General features: G+C 54.1%; 7 protein-coding genes across 7 annotated transcripts; 5 read left to right on the top strand and 2 right to left on the bottom strand.

Moving 5' to 3' along the window:
• The first annotated feature begins 87 nt into the window (after window positions 1-87).
• CDEST_00569 (uncharacterized protein) lies at window positions 88-836 on the top strand. The gene has a single exon (XM_062916728.1). The coding sequence runs from the start codon at window positions 466-468 to the stop codon at window positions 712-714; it is 249 nt and encodes an 82-aa protein (XP_062772779.1). The 5' UTR covers window positions 88-465; the 3' UTR covers window positions 715-836.
• Window position 837: 1 nt separating this feature from the next.
• On the bottom strand, window positions 838-6,417 carry CDEST_00568 (Putative leucine-rich repeat domain superfamily). The gene is made up of 5 exons (XM_062916727.1): window positions 4,287-6,417; window positions 3,757-4,229; window positions 3,423-3,707; window positions 3,064-3,371; window positions 838-3,013 (listed from the first exon to the last, which is right to left on the bottom strand). Exons 1-5 carry the CDS (start codon window positions 5,450-5,452, stop codon window positions 1,556-1,558), a joined length of 3,690 nt encoding a protein of 1,229 aa, XP_062772778.1. The 5' UTR covers window positions 5,453-6,417; the 3' UTR covers window positions 838-1,555.
• Window position 6,418: 1 nt separating this feature from the next.
• On the bottom strand, window positions 6,419-7,058 carry CDEST_00567 (uncharacterized protein). Its single transcript, XM_062916726.1, has one exon. It carries the CDS (start codon window positions 6,667-6,669, stop codon window positions 6,466-6,468), a length of 204 nt encoding a protein of 67 aa, XP_062772777.1. The 5' UTR covers window positions 6,670-7,058; the 3' UTR covers window positions 6,419-6,465.
• A 3,861-nt stretch (window positions 7,059-10,919) lies between these two features.
• On the top strand, window positions 10,920-12,695 carry CDEST_00566 (Putative oxidoreductase FAD/NAD(P)-binding, NADH:cytochrome b5 reductase; the record flags this gene model as incomplete). Its single annotated transcript, XM_062916725.1, has 5 exons — window positions 10,920-11,247; window positions 11,314-11,559; window positions 11,620-11,701; window positions 11,755-12,298; window positions 12,350-12,695. 5 exons carry the CDS (start codon window positions 10,920-10,922, stop codon window positions 12,497-12,499), a joined length of 1,350 nt encoding a protein of 449 aa, XP_062772776.1. The 3' UTR covers window positions 12,500-12,695.
• A 67-nt stretch (window positions 12,696-12,762) lies between these two features.
• On the top strand, window positions 12,763-14,064 carry CDEST_00565 (Putative spp2/MOS2, G-patch domain, pre-mRNA-splicing factor Spp2). The gene has a single exon (XM_062916724.1). The coding sequence runs from the start codon at window positions 12,832-12,834 to the stop codon at window positions 13,885-13,887; it is 1,056 nt and encodes a 351-aa protein (XP_062772775.1). The 5' UTR covers window positions 12,763-12,831; the 3' UTR covers window positions 13,888-14,064.
• Window positions 14,065-14,785: 721 nt separating this feature from the next.
• CDEST_00564 (Putative major facilitator, sugar transporter, major facilitator superfamily) lies at window positions 14,786-16,378 on the top strand (the record flags this gene model as incomplete). Its single annotated transcript, XM_062916723.1, has 1 exon — window positions 14,786-16,378. The coding sequence occupies one exon, from the start codon at window positions 14,786-14,788 to the stop codon at window positions 16,376-16,378; it is 1,593 nt and encodes a 530-aa protein (XP_062772774.1).
• A 463-nt stretch (window positions 16,379-16,841) lies between these two features.
• Window positions 16,842-20,621, top strand: CDEST_00563 (Putative Type I phosphodiesterase/nucleotide pyrophosphatase/phosphate transferase). The gene has a single exon (XM_062916722.1). It carries the CDS (start codon window positions 17,034-17,036, stop codon window positions 20,229-20,231), a length of 3,198 nt encoding a protein of 1,065 aa, XP_062772773.1. The 5' UTR covers window positions 16,842-17,033; the 3' UTR covers window positions 20,232-20,621.
• Window positions 20,622-21,585: the final 964 nt, after the last annotated feature.

Genomic DNA, 21,585 nt, shown 5'->3' with positions numbered 1-21,585 from the left:
GTGCATTGAAGCTCTACAGACGAATTTACTTCCCTAGGCGGTAGTTGGCTCATCCTTCCCGTTAATAGCATTACTCCATCAGGTCAGCTCCGCCAAGTTATCATCTTCCAAAGTGGTGCACAATGATGCAAGTGCACAGAATGAATTCAACCTCACCAGCTGAGAAGAACGATCGCATACCTCTTACACTTGGCTAACACATTGCCTCCCGAATTATATGCTCACTGCTTGCTGCCCTGTATCACGCTCTCACCGTTGTGTCGGCTTCCCCGCATATGCAGCATCAAGAGAGCTGGGACAAGTCGGGCCCGCGCAACACGAAAACAGACGGCAGTAAGTGTCCAATGCGGCAAACACACGCCGCGCCCCTGCGCAGCACTTGTGCAGGGATCGCCAGACATATGGCGGTTTGAAACCTCTCAGCCTCTGTACTGCACTCATCTGACACATACAAACCAACCGAATATGCGGCCACCTGACGCCGGCCATTGGCCATGTTCCAACCGTATCCGGCTCCGAGTTGGACCCCGGAATACCATGCATGCACCAACCCGAAGTCCGGGACTGACAACGCAAGTACCGCATCTCTCAAGACCAGGGTCGATGGATTCAAAACCAAGGCTGGCAGTCCGTTTAAACTGTTTGTTCCCCTCGAGTGCTGTCTCTGAGGTTATAGTTCAGCACAATCAAGCATGTTGGCGCCTCCCGAACTAGATGCTTCAAACAATTTGGATGCCGTGAGCCATATCCTTCTCGTCTCTGGACGATTTATCTAATATTACAGACAAGTACAGTCACACTAACACCACTCACCACTACTACACAAGCCATCCTATCAGTTCGATCAAAGAAGCCAAAACGTCATAGTCTATTAAGGGCGGCTAAAAGAGGACGGCCGAGAAAATGCGAGGCACTAACAGCTGTAGAAGGAATCATTACCCAGAAGCTGGGGCTTTCTCACTCTGTGGCCACCGCCAAAGACGTTTTCCCACAGGATACGTGTAGAAATATGTTTGTAGTATTCTCACAACTTCTGTATTATAGGCGAGAAATCTTGGCTTATCTCAAATAAACCCCCTCCCCAACAAAAAACCTCCAAACCGAATTGCTCAGTCAGTATTTCTACATCAAAATCCAGAAGGATGCTAAACCAGTGAGACCTCAAAACGCCAAACAAATGATATGATGCAAATCCACACAAAATCCGACCGGTACTAACAATGCTTTCCTGCGAGTATGGGTATCAATCCCGCGCGGTATCTTCAACACACGTTAAACCCCCATTTTTTGAGAACGCCTGATTAAACACTACAAAAAGCAAAAATATGTTGACGTCGCTGATATCTATGTTGGGGGTGTGAGAAAGTCAGGATGTCGGAGACGTATTTGGTCTTGTTCGATATGTTTTTTTTTCTGCTTTCATTTCTCTTTTCTTTCATTCTTCGCTGGATGATCTTTCGGTCCTTTTTTTGTTTTTGTTTTTGTTTTTGGTTCTTTTTATGTTTCTTTGTGTGGTTTTGTGGTGTCATGTGTTCATTCCTTCCTGGTGACTGAGTTACTGAAGTCTCGTGGTCGACACTGAGGCCCCGGCTTTCCTGCCGACGTCACTGGACTGTGCCTGCGTCGGATCGTCGAGGTTGAATCCGTGTTGGATCATGTGTTTCAGAAGAGAAAAATCAAATTCATCGGCGTTGTCGTCCACGATGCGAGGAGCATCGCGAGACTGAGGGGCGCTTGAGGCAATGGCGTACCCATTCACGGGGCTCTCGGCCGGTGCCCACTCGGGAGGCGTCGGAAGCCCGGGGGAGGCACTGGCGCCCTCCGTTGCAGGGCTTTCCATGACTTCCTCTCGGGTGACATGGTGCGGAGCCGCCTGAGCACCGAACTCTTCCATGGGCTCCAAAGGAGGAGTGTTGGCACCGAAGTACACGCTTCCACGGTAGCCCGGCTGCATGACTTTACGCCGAGTCTTCATGGCCTTGACAGCGAGCCCGCCGAAGACGTTGCCGAGCTCGAGAGTGATCCAATCCTCCTGGCCTTCGTCCTGGGGGTCCCACTGCATGCGAGCCATTTCTTTCTCGAGGGACAATGTCCGATTTCTCTCGAGAATGTGATCAATTTGAGCTGTTTTGACACTCCACTCGTCCTTGAGGTTTTGCATGAGAGCACTGTTTTTGTCCATTTCCATTGCGAAACTCTCGAACGTGGCTTTTGAAAGAACCTTGGATGCGCGGCGAGCTCGAGCAGAGGACGGTTGGCTAGTGGGCATACCCACGTTCTGGACACTAGATTTGATGGCTGTATTGAGCTCGGCGCGGGAAAAGGGGCAGAATTCCTGGATGGAGCTGTTCTGGTCGAGAGATCGAACCATGTGCGACAAGTTCGACAGGTTGAAGTTGTTTTCCTGCACATCCAAAGTTGTAAGAGTCTGGTTGAGATGAATGGCGTGTGCCAGGTCACCAATATTCAGGTTCAGCTTTTGGTTGCGAATTCGTAGATGGCGCAGCGCTGTGTTTTCGGCGAGTCCGGAAAGAGAGCGCGAGAAGCCTAGACCTAGCTGTCCCTCATCGAGTTTGGCAGAGAAGCCAGAGAAGTCCAGGTACTGAACGGATTGATTCGTGGCGAAGAAGTCAGACACGGCCATGCAAGCGACTTCGCTGACCTGCCCAGGAGTCGACGTCCCGACCAGACTGAGCAGTCGGATGGTCCGGTTAAGGGACAATGCCTTGATGATCTTGATGTAGTTCTCCTCGTTCTGGAATTCAATCATATCCATAAACAGTGATGTTGGCCCGAAGTTGTAGGCGATGGCAGTTGACAGTGATTCTGTACCAGTCTCGAGATAGTTGCCGCTGATGGAGCACGTCATCACCCTCCCTTGGCCCATACTGCGGAATAACTCAGCGATCTGGCTGCCCGTCATCCCGCAGTTGTTGAGATCCAGCCTGCGCAGGTAGTTGGCCTCGGGACACTGCAGATAATTGCCAAGAACTTGCAGCGTGGCATCGTTCAGCTATGGAAGCGTTAGCGGATAAAGATGTACACGAGCCTTGGAGGACTTACGTTGATGTTTGAAAGATCCAGCTCTTCCAAACCCCACCTCATGATGGTTTCATCAAAAAAGATGGGGTTCATGAACTGGCTAAGGCAATTGCCGGCGATACCGAGCTTTCGAAGGCAAGCAAAGTGGGACAGGTTGTTCTTGACAACCATGTGGTCGACGTGGCCGATGTTGCGCGAGGTGTTGAGTGCTTCCATCTTGTATCCCTGAGATGGCAAGGCGTCCCAGATTTCCTCCAAGCTTCTTTCATCAAGATTGCACCTGGATATATCCAGTTCCCTTAGAAGATCAGGAATGTGCAAAACGTCGACTACATCTCATTAGCCAAGGATGTATACAAGAGTCTGTGAAAGCCACTTACCCAGATCACCAACCTCTGCTGCGGTCAGCGGGTTTCCGCCGACCAGCAGGGTATCACAAGGAATGCTGCCAGTTCTGAGGAGCAAGAGAATCGGCCGAACAACCTCGGGCTCCTTCTTGGAACCAGCTCGAGCACGCGAAACGCCGACGATATTCCGCAACGCCAGGACGTTGGTCAAGTCGATTTTCCTGACCGACCCGGAGGTGAAGGCAACAGCGTGAATCTCTTGAGAGAGCAATGGCGCAGCTTTGAGGATATCGCGGTGGCCACCATCAATTACGAGACCTGTTGCAATTAGCCAAGCATTTCGATCCATCGGGAGCAGCCGGCTTACCATCCCGGTTAACATCTGCTACAGACTCATCCCAACCTGGAACATCAGTCAAGCCGCACAGGGGCGAAAAGTCAACGTCGCGGAAAGACAGTGCCTTGAAGTAGTCGTTGAACCGGAGGGCCTTGAAAACGGCCAGAAGTTGAAGGGCCGAGTATCCTTCAGGTTCCTTGGCGGGAAGAAGGCGGAACTCTGGGCAGTGTTCTCTGCGCTCGCATTTCCAATTCACCGTCCATTCGGGAGCCTTGCATTGGAAGGTCCCGCAGTATGCTTCGAGAGTTCGCTTAAGTCCGCCGTAGTCCTGGCCTGATGGAAGCAGAAGCTGAGCAGTAAGGCCTCGGATGTCAAAAATGTCGCGTTGCATGTGCTGGGGCCACGCCGGCTTCACCGCACGGTCTGCCTTCATAAAGGTCATAACGATCTCTCTGTACCAACGGCTAGCGAGCTCGAGGCGCTTTTCGTTTTCGCAGGGTAAACTTCTCTATGGGTTAGCGGTGTGCTCGCGACCCCAACCACTAAGCACAAACACATACCGAAATCCAAGAACAAACCGCTCCTCGTGCGGGACCATGGTAGCCTTCAAGCGGACTAGCGATGTTAACCCGAAGACTACAGCGTTGATGTCGATATCCTGGGGTGCCTTGTAGACCGAAGTCCTCGCCACCCGAACAAGATAGCACTTGTTCTGGCCGAGGAGCAGGTAATACGATGACCCATCACGAGATTTTTTAGCAGTTTCGAGGTTCTCTGCCTTGGAACTCAAGAGGGTGGTGCGCTGGACAACCGGGAAGATGTCCAGCGGGCACCCGAGGCACGATGGCTCTTCTTTTGCGACAATGGCGTAGATGGCGGACTCAACATTTGAGGCAATGAGACCCTTTGGCACGGTGGACGAGCCCACAGACTCACGGGTAGCACGGCGAATCTCGGACATCCAATCGTCTCGCTCTGTGGGCACACCGAAGAATAGTTTTGTGCAAGCCCATGACACCACTGGAGAAGTCTCGGACCACCATACATCCAGCCCAAAATGAGGACTCACGCCCTCTTCGTTGAAGATGTTGACGATTCTGCACAGGGGGATCTCGACCCGGCCATCTGAATGCGAACCATCCTGACTCAAAGAGGACGATGTTGATGACCTTTTTAAGCGTGCTGATGGAGGTGCCAGTTCGGCAAAGTTTGATCTTGCTGCTTCGACGCTGCTGAATTTGATCAGATGTCCGTCAGTCAAAACGACATACTCGGCGCGGGACTTCCACAAGCGGCTGTCGGTCTTCAGCGGTCCATGCTTGAGAATCCTGACAGGATTCGGCGGCGGTTGAGGGCTGAGATAGTTTGGCGTCTCCTCCGATAGGTGGGAGCTGGTGGAAGAGTCCTTGGAGGCACGGCGGTTGAGACGGTTCAAAATGGAGGATGATGTCGAGCCACCAGAACCGTTGTTCTTGTGGAGGACTCGTTTCGACTTCATGTGGAGGCCACCAGATGCATCCTCGGACATGGACGCAAGATCGGTGGACGAGGAGCTGCTGCTGACCTTCCTGAAGGTCTTTGTCAAGAAGCTCCGCCTCTTACCCCCCAAAGTCGGTGTCGAGACGCTCCGTAGGTCTGCCGGGCTTTTACTCGTACTGAGCGTGTCCCCATGATGTGTCGTCTGAATAGTGGGCAGCATTGACCGCCGGTTCGCGGCGGTATCCATGGTCGACAGATTTGACGTGCGGTAATCGGGGGTCCAAGCCCAGCCTATTCCTTCGTCTCGTCGCGGTCGTGGTCGTCGTGGAGGAAAAGCCCCGGCCTGCTCGGGCCTACAAGGGCCGTTAAGGTCGAGAATACAGATTATTGGGCCATGTAACGTTTATGAACAGGCGGGTCGTCGAGGTCAATTGGAAACTGGTGGTTGATGCGATGTTTGACGCTTGGAGGGTAAAGGTTTGCGGGAAGCGGAGAAGGGGGGAAGGCTGGTATCTCCGTCAACGAGACAACGCAACAAACGGTTGATGTGTGAGATGTATGATAGGGTAGGAAAAGGGTATCAGAAGAGGAAGGGGGCAACAAGTGTATACAAAGAGGATGGATGGCGGAGGGTGCTATTAAGGGACTTTGCAATCGTTTCGCCGAGCGAGGTGAGAATAAAAGAAAAGATAGCCGGCGAGCAGGGAACAGCTGTTTAAAGATAAAGCGAGACTGGGAGGTCGGAGTGCAGCAGCACAGCAAGCGTCTAACAAAAGCTAGGTACCTTTCTTGGAAGGGCAAGGAAAGACTCGAAACAGAGAGGGTGGGAGATAGCAACGGGCGACGAGGGGGTGTACTGTACACCAATTCGGATGATTGGGTGGGTGGATGCGGAAAGATGTCGAACGAGACGAGGTGCGAGAGACAAGAGACCTGATCCTGGCTACTGGCAGAGACAGGGCGGTGCGAGTCGGGCGGGCGAAGGTACCGAGTGCGTTGCATGCGGGAGTGGTGCAGGGCCAGCCGGGGTTCAAGGTGAGTTTGACTTGAAGGAAATAAGCAGTGATGAGAAAGGGTCGGATATGGGAATGATGGTGTGGCAAGTGGGATTTGGAGAAAGGAACGGATGAAGAGGAAAAGATGTTGGTGTGTGTTCGCAGCGTAGCAAAAGCGGCAGTGGACAGAGAGAGACAGAAAAGGGAGTGCTGCCTCCTAGACTTGAGATTGGATAGGACTGGCAGGCCTGGGAGTGGGCAAGTCTCAAGTGGACAGTACTCTGTAGCCCAAGCTTGATGCAGCTATGATGTTATCGATGAACATCCTGTTTTGGTCCTGAAAACGTTGTCCAATGATACGCACGCGGGGTTCCTGGCCCTCCGTGGCTCTTCCGTACGGCGTGAGGCCCACAGGCGCCTTCTCCATCCTCTGCTCCCTCCTTTGCTTCTTCTGCTGGTCGACGAACATGGCGCGCGTTACGAATCGGAGGCGCTTCTCGGGGCGGTATGGTATGTCTTGGGCATGCACTGGGTTTGGTATTATGTGCGGCCCTTCTCACATGCAGGCCGATCAGGTATATCTCTGCCGACCTACCTAAGTAGCTACCCAGGTATGTACCGTATTGGTAGGTAAGTTGTGCGCTCTGGTCTGGATTCGCTTGTCTATTTGTCTATCCATGCATTTCCCCATGTCATATTTCTTCGCGCTTCTTGCCCTAGACGGATATCCGTTGCTATTGTTCTAGTAGCTGAAAAGAAATAACTCGATGGAGCTACTTCAGCTGCTGTCTGAAGGTTTACGATTGCTGGCATGGCACACCCTGTGGGAAGTGGTTTGGTGAGCTCCTAAGAAACAAACTGGACTTTTTACAGGCTACAGCGGCAACCATCCGAACATGCACTCCGGTCCACTCTTATCCATCCCATGGGCCTTTATGCACAGTTTGCGTGGGTCATGGTGCTACGGGTCTGCGGTCTGCTTGCAGCAGCAGCCTTCGTGCCAAACAGGCGGCGGGTGACCTATTAGTACCTAGGTACGCTACGTAACTTCTACTGATGTAGGTATGCAGAACACTGACGAGGCTGTTAGAAACTGTGCAATTCAGTTCTGTGCACATATCATCGCGAGAATTGCCGCATACCGCATGCCGCATACCGCATTCGTACGGCAGTTCACGGCACTCACTCCCCGGCTATCTAGGTACTTACTATGCTTCCAACCACTTGAAATGGGATGGGCACTTTACTGATGGTACCTAGCTAGGTACCTAGGTAAGGATACTCTGTACATGCTATCGCAATGCCTGCACCGTAATGGCTTCCGGCACCCTCTGTCCCCGGTCCTGCATTTCCCTCTTATTCTCAAGCTTGTCCGGTTCCATGGGGCCTCGCCTTCGCCCGCCGCGCCAGCGACTACCACCAACTAGACGGGGTTCTTAGTACTACGCTACCGGTATGCCAACAGCCAAGCTGGCGTACGCAGAATGGGCGGTGCATTTCGAGACTCGAGCACGTCAACATCTACCTACCACGAGCTGTGTCTGCACCCCTAGGTGCCGTACAGCCCGCTTCTCGAGACGCCTGCTCGTCTGCGCGTCGAGTGGCTCCCAGGGCCATGGGTCTACTGTATACACCACGGATACGAAGCGTAGCGCGACATACCATCCGGGTGTGATGTGCCCAGTGGGCATGGGATATCGCGCAGAGTCGCGGTACGCTTTGCTGATGCCAGAACTCCGTATGCGCCGTGTATCCCACATCCTTCACCTCGGGCTTAGGGTATGTTAGTATGCTGGCTGGCGAAGAGGCGGGCAGCTTCCTATCGTTCTGACTGCTTCCGTTGCCATGTCCCTGTGCTGCACCCCTGCTGCCCTCAGGCCTGTTCGCCCGCACAACTGCCAAGCTATGCATGTCGTTCTTGGTCAACCCAGGTCCGCCCGGGATTCTTCTAGTAGGGTTCTCTGATCGTCATCACCCAGACACCCACCCATCGATTTTCGCCTTGATAGTCGGCGATTTATCCCCCCCTCCGTTTACCTTTTTGTTTCTACAACTTCTCCCAACCTTCTCCAGCTTTCTTTTCCTTTGAGGCTCCTTGCCGTGGATACGCGCTAGAGCCGGTGAGTCCGAGAGTAAGGGTCGTCCCAAGCCACTTTCAATATTTAGCTAGAGGGGCGCCCTGGCGACTTGAAATATCCCAAGATTGCTTCAAATCTCCCTCTACCTGCATAGCCACTTCACTTCCGGCTGCGGCTTCTTCCGGACACAAATTGATTGTTAACTGAGGTTGCGGTACTCCCGGCGTTACCCCCCCCTTCCCTTCGTGTTCCTGAATAAACTTTTATCCCTCTTCAAAGGCTAAGATGAATTGAACAGAAGGCCTTTCCCGAGCCCCGAGTGCCCTGGCGGATGGCCTTGCCAGCCCCATTTCATACGGATACGAGGGGTGGTCTTGGGACCCTTCATTTGTTCATGGCTGCGGAATACCGGCCGGGCGCTTGAACCAAGACCAATTGACTTCCCACTTGTAAGCACATTAATCACGAGTCGAGCATTATGCCGCCTTGCCGAGGGTGAGCGCAAGAGACAGATTCGTCGGCCCAACGACCGAATGACCACCTAATGGACTCTCACTCTAACATATCTTCTGGTATGAGGCTGCCGATGCCATCATGCGTGCAGCTGGTTGCGAACATAGTTTACCCACCAGAGGGGTGGCAATTGAAATGTACAACGGTTCAGACTTGCCGCTGGGCTGTACTCTGTAATTTCTGCAGTGTCGTGTCCTCACTCTGAAGCCATCGGTAAACGCATCCCATTTCCCAGACCCAAGGAATGGACTGCTCGGCGGCGACGCGATCATCTGAACAACCCGGCGGGCTCTGCACTCCGCGGATGCGAAGATGTGAAACAACCCGCCCCGGCCAAATTGGGGGGGCTTTCAAGCTATGGGCTGGATGTGGGCTGGGGGGCAACATGTCAAGATTGTGACTTGTCTCTGATCGTCGTCAGGGCAGGGGGTGGGTGGGCGCCCTTTTACTGCCCTGTCGACTCGTTTCGCTGGCTTATTCCTGTCCGCGAAGTTACGAAAGGGGGGGAAGCCACTGTGCCGCTTGTCCGCCATTTGGAGATGGTGCAATACCTTAGTATCCCATCAAACCGCACTCACCTCCCAGTCCTGTGCCAAGCCAGCAAATCCCAGTCGTTATAACCTAGAGCTATTCATGTGTGTCGAGAAATGAACCGGAATTGTGCCACACAGGAAAAGAAGAAGAAAAAAAGAATTGCCCCAGTGGTGGCCACAGCATGACATGGCCTACCTATTCGTCGGGGCCGCGATTCCGAGGAAAACGGCACTCTCCTTTCGTACGGCGGTGACACGAGCGCGGTGGGAGGTACGTTTTCCGACCGCGGGCAGGCACGGACCTCCTCCCGCATCCAGCCCAACGGGTGTGCCTGGGGCGACACAACGCCTCAAGCGGGGACCAGCCGGTACCGTTCGACAATCTGACCGGCCTCACTTTCACAACCACCGCTATCGGCTAAGAGTGAGACCCAGTTTGAATTTCACGCAACTCTTGTTCGACGCTACCGGTAGCGTAAAGTGTTGTTTACGAGAACGCGCGATGATGATATTCTTCGTCCAACAATTCCTTTTCTCCTCTCTTTCTCTCTCTCTCCTGCTCCCGGGACCCATTGAACAAGAATTCTGTCTGGGGAAGGGAATCCCGATGGCGGTACGACCAGGTACAATGCGATGCAATGCGATGCAGTGGTAGCCCATAACACATTGTTTCCGGTTACCCCGAAATCCCCCCCAACCCGCACCACAATTCTCAGAACAGCATCCTAAGTTCTTGTTGCTCAAGATGCACTCAACACCGCCCAGGTCGGATAGCTGCCTCCTGATAAAGTTATATTTCGTCTTTATTTTGTGTCACCAACACGCCGCCGGCGTCCATGATGTCATCACTTGACAACTCTTGTCTTTCCGATCGATCCAATGCATGAGCGGTCCTGTCGTGCTGTCATGTCACCAAGGTACCACTAGCAATCGGCGGCTCCAAAGGCAACTGACTAGCCCCAAAAGGTGGCATGTTCGTGGCTTGATATGGCATTGAACGGATCCGTAGTGCTTATAGTTGTCAAAGGTCCGAGGCACGATACGAGGGGCATTTCAAATTTGAGTCCTCCGTCAACGAAGCATGGCTGTTGTGCTGATGTCGGTCGAGCTTGCCGAAAGCTATATGTGCCAGCAGCGAGGCTTTAACTTGCAAAAGTTCCTACTCGCCCTGCAGCCGACATGGCAACAGTGACCTTGACTCACGGAACGATAGGAATGAACGCAGAGAGCGAGTCCAAAGCATTTCCCGTCTGCTACACTATTACGCAGCCGGTGCGATGCTTTGATGGCGATTGTATCCGTAGTAGCGAAAGATTGCAGCCGAGCATATGGTGGTGACATGCACTATTACATGCATTTCGGAGTGTTCAGAAACCTGTCTCTCGGGTATCTCGTCCCCATTTGCAAGGGCTCCTGCAGCTCAGCCCCGGGAGGGGAGGTGGTTGATCAACTTGCTGATCTCTGCGCATCTCTGGAACGACGACGCGCATCTGCAGGGGTCCCAAACGGACTCGAACTAACGTGTTGCTGTACCCAATGTGGCGTCGGGACGTCGTGGCTGAACAATTCGGAACTGACCCTTTTCAGCTACATTGATGAGCCACGCTGTGGCGCAAGTTTTGGAGCCACTCGTAACTGCCGACTTCGGGCCCGTCGGGGTTATTTTGCCAGTTTCGGCTCATTTTCACGCTTCCGCCCCGCGTCCGTACACCGATCCTCGCATTCGCAAAAGACTGCACTACGACTTGACCGCTCGCCGTTACAGGACTGGCAGAAACGCGACAGCTCAACAGAAATCGGAGGGGTTGTCCCACTTTCGCGATCTTACGATATCTGGTTGCACGCTCGCTCCTACCGCAAGCTCCAACGTTTATCTAACAACACCAATTGAACGCGACAGGTTCCCCAGTAGCTGTCTTTTCTGTCAGTGCTCTTTTTCATGCAAAGTTCGGGACATTAGCTGACCTAGGTCTTTCTTCCAACCTCTAGATTCCCACGCCTTGGAACCCGAGCTAGCAAAAAGCCCAGTTGCAACTGTTGCCCGTTTACTGTGGAGAAGAGCTCCAGACATAATCTTCATCATGGCCGATACTCTCGCTTCCCGCAAGTACTTTGACAATATTTACATCCCCGTCGGTCTGATAATTCTGGGATGCGCCATCACCAAGCGCGAATGGGTCCCGTACGCTGCCCTTTTGTCGCTGGCGCTGGGTGCCTACAAGTACAACTCGATGCGTGAGTTCGGCCCCCTCTCGGAACACCTCGGAATTGACTACTGACATACCCCGCGTGTAGAAATCAAGAAGGTTCTCAAGCCCGACGCTTTCCAAGAGTTCGAGCTTAAGGAGAAGACCATCATCTCTCACAATGTCGCCATGCAAGTAATCTCCCGAGTTCCGAGCTCGATCGTTTGGCTAACTGCTGCCGTAGCTACCGCTTTAACCTCCCTTCTGAGAAGAGCATCCTCGGTCTCCCTATCGGCCAGCACATCTCTATCGGCGCGAACTGCCCCCAGCCCGATGGCACCACTAAGGAGATCGTGCGCTCCTACACTCCAATTTCTGGCGACCATCAGCCTGGCTACTTTGACCTCTTGATCAAGTCCTACCCCACCGGCAACATCTCCAAGTACCTGGCATCGATGAAGGTCGGCCAGTTGCTCAAGGTCAAGGGTCCCAAGGGCGCCTTCGTTTACACACCGAACATGGTCCGTCACTTTGGTATGATTGCTGGCGGCACTGGCATTACTCCCATGCTTCAGATCATCCGTGCCGTCATCCGCGGCCGCCCAACCGGTGACAAGACCGAGATCGATCTCATCTTCGCCAACGTTACGCCTCAGGACATTCTGCTGAAGGAGGATCTCGACACCCTTGCCAAGGAGGACAGCGGCTTCCGTGTGCACTACGTCCTGGACAAGCCACCTGCTGGCTGGACTGGCGGCGTCGGTTACGTCACCGCCGACATGATCACCGTAAGGCTTCTCGGGATATGTTCGTCGTATGCATTGCTAACAATCTTGTAGAATCTGCTCCCCAAACCCGCTGACGATGTCAAGCTTCTGCTTTGCGGTCCCCCGCCGATGGTCAGTGGCCTCAAGAAAACCGCCGAGAGCCTCGGGTTCAAGAAGGCCCGTCCTGTGAGCAAGCTCGAGGACCAGGTCTTTGCTTTCTAAGCAAAAAAATTTCTACCAAGCGACTCAAAATCTTAGACATGTGAGGAAAGGAAATAGCAATTTGCGTGGGGAAAAGAAATAGAGGAAATGCAGCGGTCGCGAAAGTAAAGGTCGAGTTCTAGACTAGGTGCCTACTTGAGCACATGCCGGGAGCTTTAACAGGCACAAATGCGGCTCCACCTTACGTAAGGTACATGTGGCCCAGATCCCTGCAAGTTGACGTCGCAAGGTGAACCTACCAATACTTTCTTTCTGTGATTCAGCCTTTGGCGGTTGGCATTTCTCTACTCTTTCAAAATCAACGCACCATAGCCTGCCTCGCTGCCAACGCCATGTCAGACGGCTCCAAGATTCCACGGATAGCGATCAGCTTCGGGGGCTCTTCGAGCTCAAAACCCAACAAGAAACCTTCCCGCCTCGACCCGCCATCATCGTTAGGCAAGCGGTCACGGACAAACGCGCTGAAAAGCAATTTCGACTCGGACTCGGACGGCGAGCACGATGGCGGTCGCGGACGGCACGAAGCAATCACAGAACTTGGTGGCGAAAACAAAAAGAAAGAGACGCCCCGCGCACTCGTGATTGAGAAACAGGGGAACCGCGACTGGAAGTCGGAACTGCGTGGGCGCAGAGGCGGCAAGAACCTGCTGCCTGCTGAGGTGCAGGCGCAGCAGCGACACCAGCAGAATGCCGCGCAACAGCAGACCGATCGAGAACCCGCCGACGCGGATAAACAGATACAATGGGGCCTGAGTGTCAAGAGGTGCAAGACGAGCGACGAGGCTGCGACAGATCATGTCGAGAATGTGACAGGGGAACAAACCATGGAGGAGAAGGTTCCACGGACCGCGGATGAAGATGCTATGGACGCCTTGTTGGGGAAGAAGCGTCACGAGGAAGAGGACATTGTTATCCAGGCGACAGAGCAGGACGCCTACCTGTCTGACATCAAGCACGTGGGTGAGGACTCGACGCTTGCAGACTACGATGCGATACCAGACGGCGAGTTTGGCGCTGCACTTCTGCGCGGCATGGGCTGGGACGGCAAGATGCGCGGGCCCAAGAAGAAGCAGCCGACGGAGCGGCGGCAGAACCAGCTCGGTCTCGGGGCTAAGAAGCTCGAGGGTACGGAGGACTTGGGACAGTGGAACCAAGGCGGAAAGAAGAAGAGTAGCAGGCCGAGACTGGATGAGTATCGTCGTGGCGAGGAGAAAAAGCGGAGCGAGCGCAGGGAGCGGAGGGGGGAGAGTTATCGGGATGAGAGGGACCGTGAGCGCGAACGGGATAGAGATAGGGATGGGCATGGGCATGGACACCGTGACAGAGACAGGGACAGAGAGCGGGGCTACTTCAGCTCGAGGCATCGGAGCGGTGACTCAAGACGCTGACGACTTGGAGAAGCCCGAGGAGGATGCTAGAATAATGGAGTTGAATACCGTGATTGAGGGAGCAAGTATGCGCCATAGGCATACAACATCATTTATTGCAAGTCTGAGCTGGAGCATCCGGCTAGTGGTATGAGTAGTGTACTGGGATACAGTCTCAACGGCTCTCGCCAACTCTTCGGGGGTAGGGTCCTGGTGGCCTTTTCAAAGAAACGTATACCGACCCGGTATTGTTGCGTGTGGCGGAACTGCCTGCCTGCCCAAATCCGCTATTCTTGCTTTTGAGCCCCATGTATGGATCGACAATCTGCTGTCCTTCGTGGCTACAAACCTAGTTAACCATTGCCACAGAAGATGCAACCCATTCCCGGCGACGGGATTAGTTACGTGCACTTTCTAGTGCTTGAGTATCCTCGTATACAGCGCATGCAAGCTGTCATCACATGGAACTGAATGGAGAACCCGTGTGATGACAGAGGTCGTACCCACAGGTCGTTTCTTAAGCCGGTGATGCTTCTTCCCTTCTGACCGCAAACCCCCCTGGAACTTATCAATATGTACATTAGGGAGGCAGGCAAGCCATATATACTCAACTAGTACTTCATTCCTTCCGCTGTGCAACCAGTCACTCCGCTCCAGGCCACACCGCCAGAGACGCCCCTTCTCAACCTTGTTGGTCTTGAGCCGACAAGCTCAAGCGGTAGCGACTTCTAGTAACTTGTAAGTTCGAGCGTCTGTCCTACCTCTTGTCGACGGTCCTGCATAAGAGACATGCCTGTCCCACTTTGTGAACTTTTGGCAATGGTGTTCTCTGCCCAGCTTGATTTTGACCGAGCCGACGACGGGCCTAATACTTTTCTATCGTCATCCCTACTACACATTTCAGCAACAGTCATCCAACATGTCTTCTTCGCAAAGGAAAAAAGGTGTGCCCGACACTATCGCCTCGGATCCGGATGCAAAGGCCGCCAGAGAGTACGAGGAACAGCATTCCTACATGCAAACCGTCAACAAGTTCCGCCCTGCGATCAAGTGGTCCATCCTCTTCGCCATAACCATCGTCGGGGAGGGCTACGACCTCGCCCTCATGGGCAATTTCTTCTCTCTGGCCCAGTTCCAGAACCTCTTTGGCCACTCCTCGGGACGCGGCGCTGCCAAAGAGATACCCGCTCTCTGGCAATCCATGATCCTCACCAGCAGTCAGGCCGGGCAGGTCTCAGCCATGTACTTTGCTGGCTTGTCCATGGACAAATACGGCTACCGCAAGACCATGATGGTATCCCTCGGCACCGTTATAGTGTTTCTATTTGTCAACTTCTTCGCGACGGCGGTCTTGCCCACACGAGGCTACAACGCTGGCCTCGGAATGATTGCTGGCGGCAGTTTTCTCTTGGGCGTGCCGTGGGGTTCTTTCCAAGCCTGTGTGCTAGCCTACGCATCGGACATCTCTCCTCTGAAGCTCCGTCCGGCCCTCACGACGTTCATTTCCATGTGCTGGATCTTCGGCCAGCTCTTCTCCACAGCAGCGATCAAAACTGTGACGACCATCCAGGACAACGACGTTTTGGCGTACCGTCTGCCCGTCGCTCTTCAGTGGATTTGGCCTATACCCATTCTTATTTGCGTCTTCCTCGCTCCTGAGTCGCCCTGGTGGCTCATACGACAGTCCCGCCCCGACCTCGCGCGCCGCTCCCTCAACAGACTGAACAAAGATGCGGCATATCCCGTCGACGGCCAGGTCAAGGTCCTCGAGCTCACCAATGACCAAGAGAAGAATTACGATAACGAATCGGAAATCACCTACCTCGAATGCTTCCGCGGCATCAACCTCCGCCGCACCATGATCGTTGTGACGACGAACCTCACGCAACAACTCTGTGGATCGGCGCTTATGTTCTACTCAGCTAAGCTGTATCAGAAGGCCGGTATGAGCAGCTCCAAGTCGTACGACTTCACGCTGATACAGTACGCAATCGGTATCATCTGCATCGTCACATCTTGGCCCCTGATGAAGTACATTGGACGCAGGACGATTTGGCTCTGGGGCCTGGGGGTTGCAGTTGTTCTCATGGCCGGTGTCGGTGTCCTGGGGTTCTTCAACGACGCGCACGTGGCAATTCCATGGGTCATTGCGGTTCTGCTTGTCATCTTCACCGGCGTTTACAATCTCTCAATCGGACCGCTCGCATACGCCATCAACCCCGAGATACCGTCGACTCGCCAGAAGGCCAAGACACTCGTCATCGGTCGTGTAGCGTACCTCATCGCCGGTCAGTTCAACATGTGGCTATTGCCGAGAATGCTGGAGGACGTTCCCAACGGATGGGGTCTTGGACCTCGCGCGGCAATGGTGTACTCTGGCATCAATGCCGTATTCTGGGGTTGGGCATACTTTTGCCTGCCAGAGGTCCGAGGCAGGCCGCAGGCGGACATGGATGAATTGTTCAAGAGGAAGATCTCCGCGCGCAAGTTTTCCCAAGCAGATATCGAGTAATTCCTGACCTCTGCTGTCTGGTTTGAGAACAAGTGTTGTTGGAGTGGCGCTTGGACCGAGCTGAGTGATTTTTTGTTTTGGTTTGGAAACGCGTTGGTATTGAAGTCCAGAGTAGATAATCGATTACGAACCAAACAAACGTTCGAGTTGCGTCGACATTTCCCCACGAATGATCATATAAAGTTGTAGCAACGAGGCTCTGTGCAGAGTACTCGCCTATCTACTTAGGTACCTACCTACCTAACCTCATTGATGATGATGACATACAGGTTTCAATACAAGCCCTGTCAGTGGCCCAACGGTTGCCGGCCGCAAAGGTGCAGAACCTTGGCCCCTGAATGGCATCCGACTGCCCCACCAACGCTGGCCCCCGGTCCCACGCTGGGACGGCTGCTGCCGGAACCTCCCAAATTTGAGCTCCTTTCGCCATTTATACCACCTCATTTCTCTCACAAGCTACGATCAACAGAATACCTATCCCAAGAACAATCATCGACCAACACCGGAACAGGGGCTTGATAGTTTCCTATAGTCCAATGGCCATCGAGTGCCAGCTTTGATTCGCCTCCCCTTTTTTTCTTTCTCCTATTTCCTTTTCTTCTTCCCCTTCCCTGGCTCTTTCCCACCAACTTAGCCCAGTCGAGTCAAGCCCACAATGCCACAACAGAAAGCCACCCGAGCGAAGGCGCCGCCGGCAGCCGACTACAAGGCAATCGCCGAGCAGTACGCAAAAGCGAAGCGTCAGAAGGCGATTGAAGATGCCAGCAGGTCGCCCGAGGAGATACAGACCGAGAAGGAAAGGGCAATGCTGCTCGAAAAGCAGCGTGAGGTCTTCGAGTCTCGGCGCAAGGATGCGTACGAGCGCAGGTGGTGGTGGACCGTCGGGTTCTGGGCCTGGATTTTGTGTCTGCACGCCGTTGGCATTGCCTTCTTTACCAGCGGGTTCCTTTTGACACGTCTGGTTCTCGACGACAAGTCCAACTGCACGGCGCCGCCAATCGAGCTCCCATCAAGCTGGAAAGGCCAGGGCACGGTCCAGGGGGGTTGCTGGCATCCCAAATCCTTCAACAAGGCAGTGGTTGTCGTTGTCGACGCTTTGCGATACGACTTCACCGTCCCCGTTGACGACCAGGCCCCGTTCCATAACGCGCTTCCCTTCTTGCACGAGACCGCCGTCAAGTCACCGGAGCACGCCTTCCTGCGCCCCTTCATAGCCGACCCACCGACGACGACGCTCCAGCGGTTGAAGGGCTTGACTACGGGAACCCTGCCGACCTTCATCGATGCCGGCAGCAACTTTGCCGGCACGGCCATCAAGGAGGATAACTTGCTTATGCAGCTGAAGGACGCCGGGAAGCGCATTGCCCACCTCGGTGACGATACTTGGTGGTCTCTGTTCCCTGGATACTTCGAGGCCAACGTAAGCCGCGCATACGATAGCTTCAACGTCTGGGATCTGCACACGGTGGACAATGGTGTTATCGATCACATCTTCCCACTCCTCGAGCAGGAGCAGAAGGGCAAATGGGACGTCCTTGTTGGACATCTGCTTGGTGTCGACCACGCCGGACACCGATACGGCCCGAACCATGTGGCAATGAGAGAAAAGCTTCAACAGATGGATACTTTCATCCGTGATCTTGTGGCTCAAATTGATGATGACACTCTTCTGGTCGTTATGGGAGACCATGGCATGGACGCCAAGGGCGACCACGGCGGGGAGAGCGACGACGAGGTCGAGGCAGCTCTGTGGATGTACTCCAAGCGCCCGTTTTTCGGTCGGACGAAACCCGAGTTCAAAGAGCCGCCCGCGATGGCCAAGATCAGGCCAGTTAATCAGATCGATCTCGTCCCGACTCTGGCATTGTTACTAGGGATTCCCATCCCTTACAACAACCTCGGAAGCCCCATCGAGGAAGCTTTCGCTGGCAAGAAGGGCAAGGCCTGGGACAACCTTGCAGCCGTGTCGCGTATGACAGCCGCCGGTATCCAGCGATACCAAGACTCGTACTTTGCCGCTCGCGGCATCGACCAGTCCAAGAGCGCCACCGCTGGCCACGTATCGCATCTCTGGAGGAAGGCCGAACGGTCGTGGCAGTGGAAGTCATGGCAAGACTCTCACGGCTTCTTCAACTTATTCCAAGAGGAGACGCTACGCATTTGCAAGGATCTGTGGGCCCGCTTTGACGTGCCCAAGATGGTGACGGGCATTGTAGTCATGGCCGTTGGCGTCGTCACGTTGCTTGTCTATGTCTCCCGCGATGCGGACGAGGACTTTGCCGTTCTCGATGACCTCGAGCTCGACCTGGCGGAGAAGAAGTTGGAGCTTCAGGGCGTTCAGGGCGATGCTGCCACTTCGTACAAAACTCTCCATAAGAAGGTGTTCCTCACGGCCATTCTCGGTGCCGTCCCCGGAGCAGCAGCTGGAGCTGGATACTCCATCTTTACTGGACCTGAGGATCTTGTCTATGCCTTCGCTGGCGCCGCCATTACCAGCGCGATTGGAGTCCTGGTTTCGTTGTACGGCTTCGGCAAGACCTTCTGGAATCTTATGCCGAACACCATCTGGGGTTGGCTTGCTGTCGTCTTCACGCTCAGCCAGTCGCTTGGGTTCGCCTCAAACTCGTACACCATCTGGGAGGACTCGATTCTCCTTTTTTTCATCACGACCTTCGGCGTGGCCAACGTCTTTGCCGCATTTTCCGTACCAACAAGGAAGGAGCGCACCCTTGCAATCTACCACTCGGTTCTCTTTGTCGTTCTTGGTAGATTGGCATCATTCTCGAAGCTCTGCCGCGAGGAGCAGATGCCCTACTGCACGTCCACCTACTACGCTTCGGCTACTTCCTCGACCTCTGCCACGTGGCAACTGGCTATCCCCTTTGCCGTCGCCCTCATATTGCCTTCTATCATCAAGTCGTTCCTCTTGCCCACCCGCTCCTGGGAGGGGCTTGCACCAGCGTGGATTGGATACGTCTACCGCATCGGTCTCTTCATGTCGGCCACATACTGGGTCCTCGATGCCGCAGATAACGGCGAATGGTTTCCAAGCCTACCGGACAAGACGCTCAAGACTGCTGCAGTCTACCTGGCGCAGGCCATTCTCGCCTTGGTTTTTGTCGCCGGAACTACGGCGTTCGTATGGGCGCCACCGTTGGTGTCCATCCTGACGACACCGACTAAGACGGGAACCACCCAGATCACGGTTTTGGGCTACGGCAATACGAACGGGGCGAGATATCTGCTCTTGCCAATGAACATCGTGGGAGCTTGCATTCTCCTCTCGAAGCCTATGGGAGGCGGTGCGTTGGCCCTCGTGTTCTGGCAGATCATGTCACTCGCTGAGATCCTCGATCTAAACTCCCTGACGAACGAGGCTATTGGACCCGTCATGCTTGGAGTCCTTGGCAACTTTGGCTACTTCAAGACGGGCCACCAGGCTGTTCTTAGTAGCATTCAATGGGACAGCGCCTTCATTCCGCTCTTCTCGATCCGGTACCCGTGGAGTCCCATTGTCGTGGCTCTCAACACATTTGGCGGTCAGATCGTCGCGGTTGCGGCTGTCCCGCTCATTGTGCTCTGGAAGGTTGGCCCCAAAAGAAAGGGAATCCTCGAGAACGTCAGCAGAGCGCTGGGCATTTTCGTGGCTTACTTTGCTGTCGAGTCGCTTTCGACCATGGCTTGGGCAGGGTGGCTGAGGAGACACCTCATGCTGTACCGCGTATTTAGCCCCCGCTTCATGATGGCGGCGACCCTGCTCCTGTTTGTGGATTTAATCGGCCTCGCTATTACACTGATTGGCGTAAGATCCAACACAATGGCTGTGAGTGAGGTGTTTGGCTGGGTTGAGTAGACTCCCTTGTGCCAAAGGCAAGGGCCAAGGGGGGAAGTGAATAAAATAGCAATAGACTATTGCCGTCGCCTGGGAATGGCCACCTCCTTCGGGCTGACAGGTTCAAGCGAGGAGTTGTACAAGGATATCTCCAGAACAATGGATGTAGTCTGCATTGGCGTCTGACTTCCTTGCTTAGCCTCCCGGCCTCATGCCTCGGTAGGCACTGTGTGCGCTGGAATCCCGACGAGCAGGACAATGAATGATCGGCCAGACAGACGCCGTGCGCTCTACCGAGGGCGCCTAAAAATGCACTGATGCATGGGGCCGAAGCATGCCATGTGAATTGCCACCTTTGCGAGTCCTTCGTTTTCTAGATATCATTCAATTGCAATTCTCTGTTGTCCTCCTGGAGTTGATCATGTCTCGCCAGAGCTCCCAGCCAAGAGCTTGGGGTTGCCTGCGACCTTGCTGATATAAGCCACACTTGTGATACCTCCGTGGACAGCCCGATACTTCCGTTCAAAGGCACATCCATATGCTGATTGAGGTACTCTCGAAGCTCTCCGAAGTCCAGAGATCTGTGCACACAAAACCCCACCTTTGGTCGGTAATCAACTCGCAGTGTACGAACGGCCGTGGGCGGGAAACCACCACGCTACCCAGGAGCACACAGGGCATGCCTTGATCTGGCAGCAACAATTGTGGTTTGGGGTTTTATTTTTTATTTTTTATCCTCCTGCCCTGCCGATTCACTTCGTTGGATGCGCCTAGCCCAGCAAACCTATCTGGTAGGAGAGTCCAAAAGTGTACTCACGAACATCAACCCAAAGAAAAAAGAAGAAGAAAAAAAAAACCCCGACCTCCACTTCCTCTCCTCCTCATCCTCCTCCTCCTCTTCGCAACGCTCCGCTCTCCCACCCGCCGCCCGCCACCCCGACACCCCGACGACAGATTTGAACAGGAACAAAAACCCACACACCCTGCGCCGGTTTTCTCCCAGATCCTAACTGTGCACATTCATTTTTCTTCCCTCTCCCTTACCTCTCACTTATCTCCGCACATCGCTCTCGTAACGCGTCTCCATCTCCATCTCCATCTCCCACCCGCCCCTCGCACCATCGTCGAAACTCTTTTTCCGGCGTACTGATCCTCCCCCCGGTCATCACACCTTTTCGAGTCAGTTCTAATCATTTCCTTTTGAACCACCGCATCTCTTGAGGTAGCTACTATCCCAGCCGGTTTGCCTCTTCTCTTCCACCCCCTCTCCTTAGCGAGCTTCTGTTCTCGGAATCTCCATCCTCTTCCCTCATTGGCGCATATTGATTGCCCATCTAACATTCCATCAACAGAAGGGTTCTTCAACTGCCGACCG

This window comes from Colletotrichum destructivum, chromosome 1, assembly GCF_034447905.1.
Source record: "Colletotrichum destructivum chromosome 1, complete sequence".
In the NCBI taxonomy this organism is placed as follows: domain Eukaryota; kingdom Fungi; phylum Ascomycota; class Sordariomycetes; order Glomerellales; family Glomerellaceae; genus Colletotrichum; species Colletotrichum destructivum.
The sequence above is the reverse complement of the archived record's forward strand: the minus strand, read 5'-3'. Positions and strand labels throughout refer to the sequence as shown.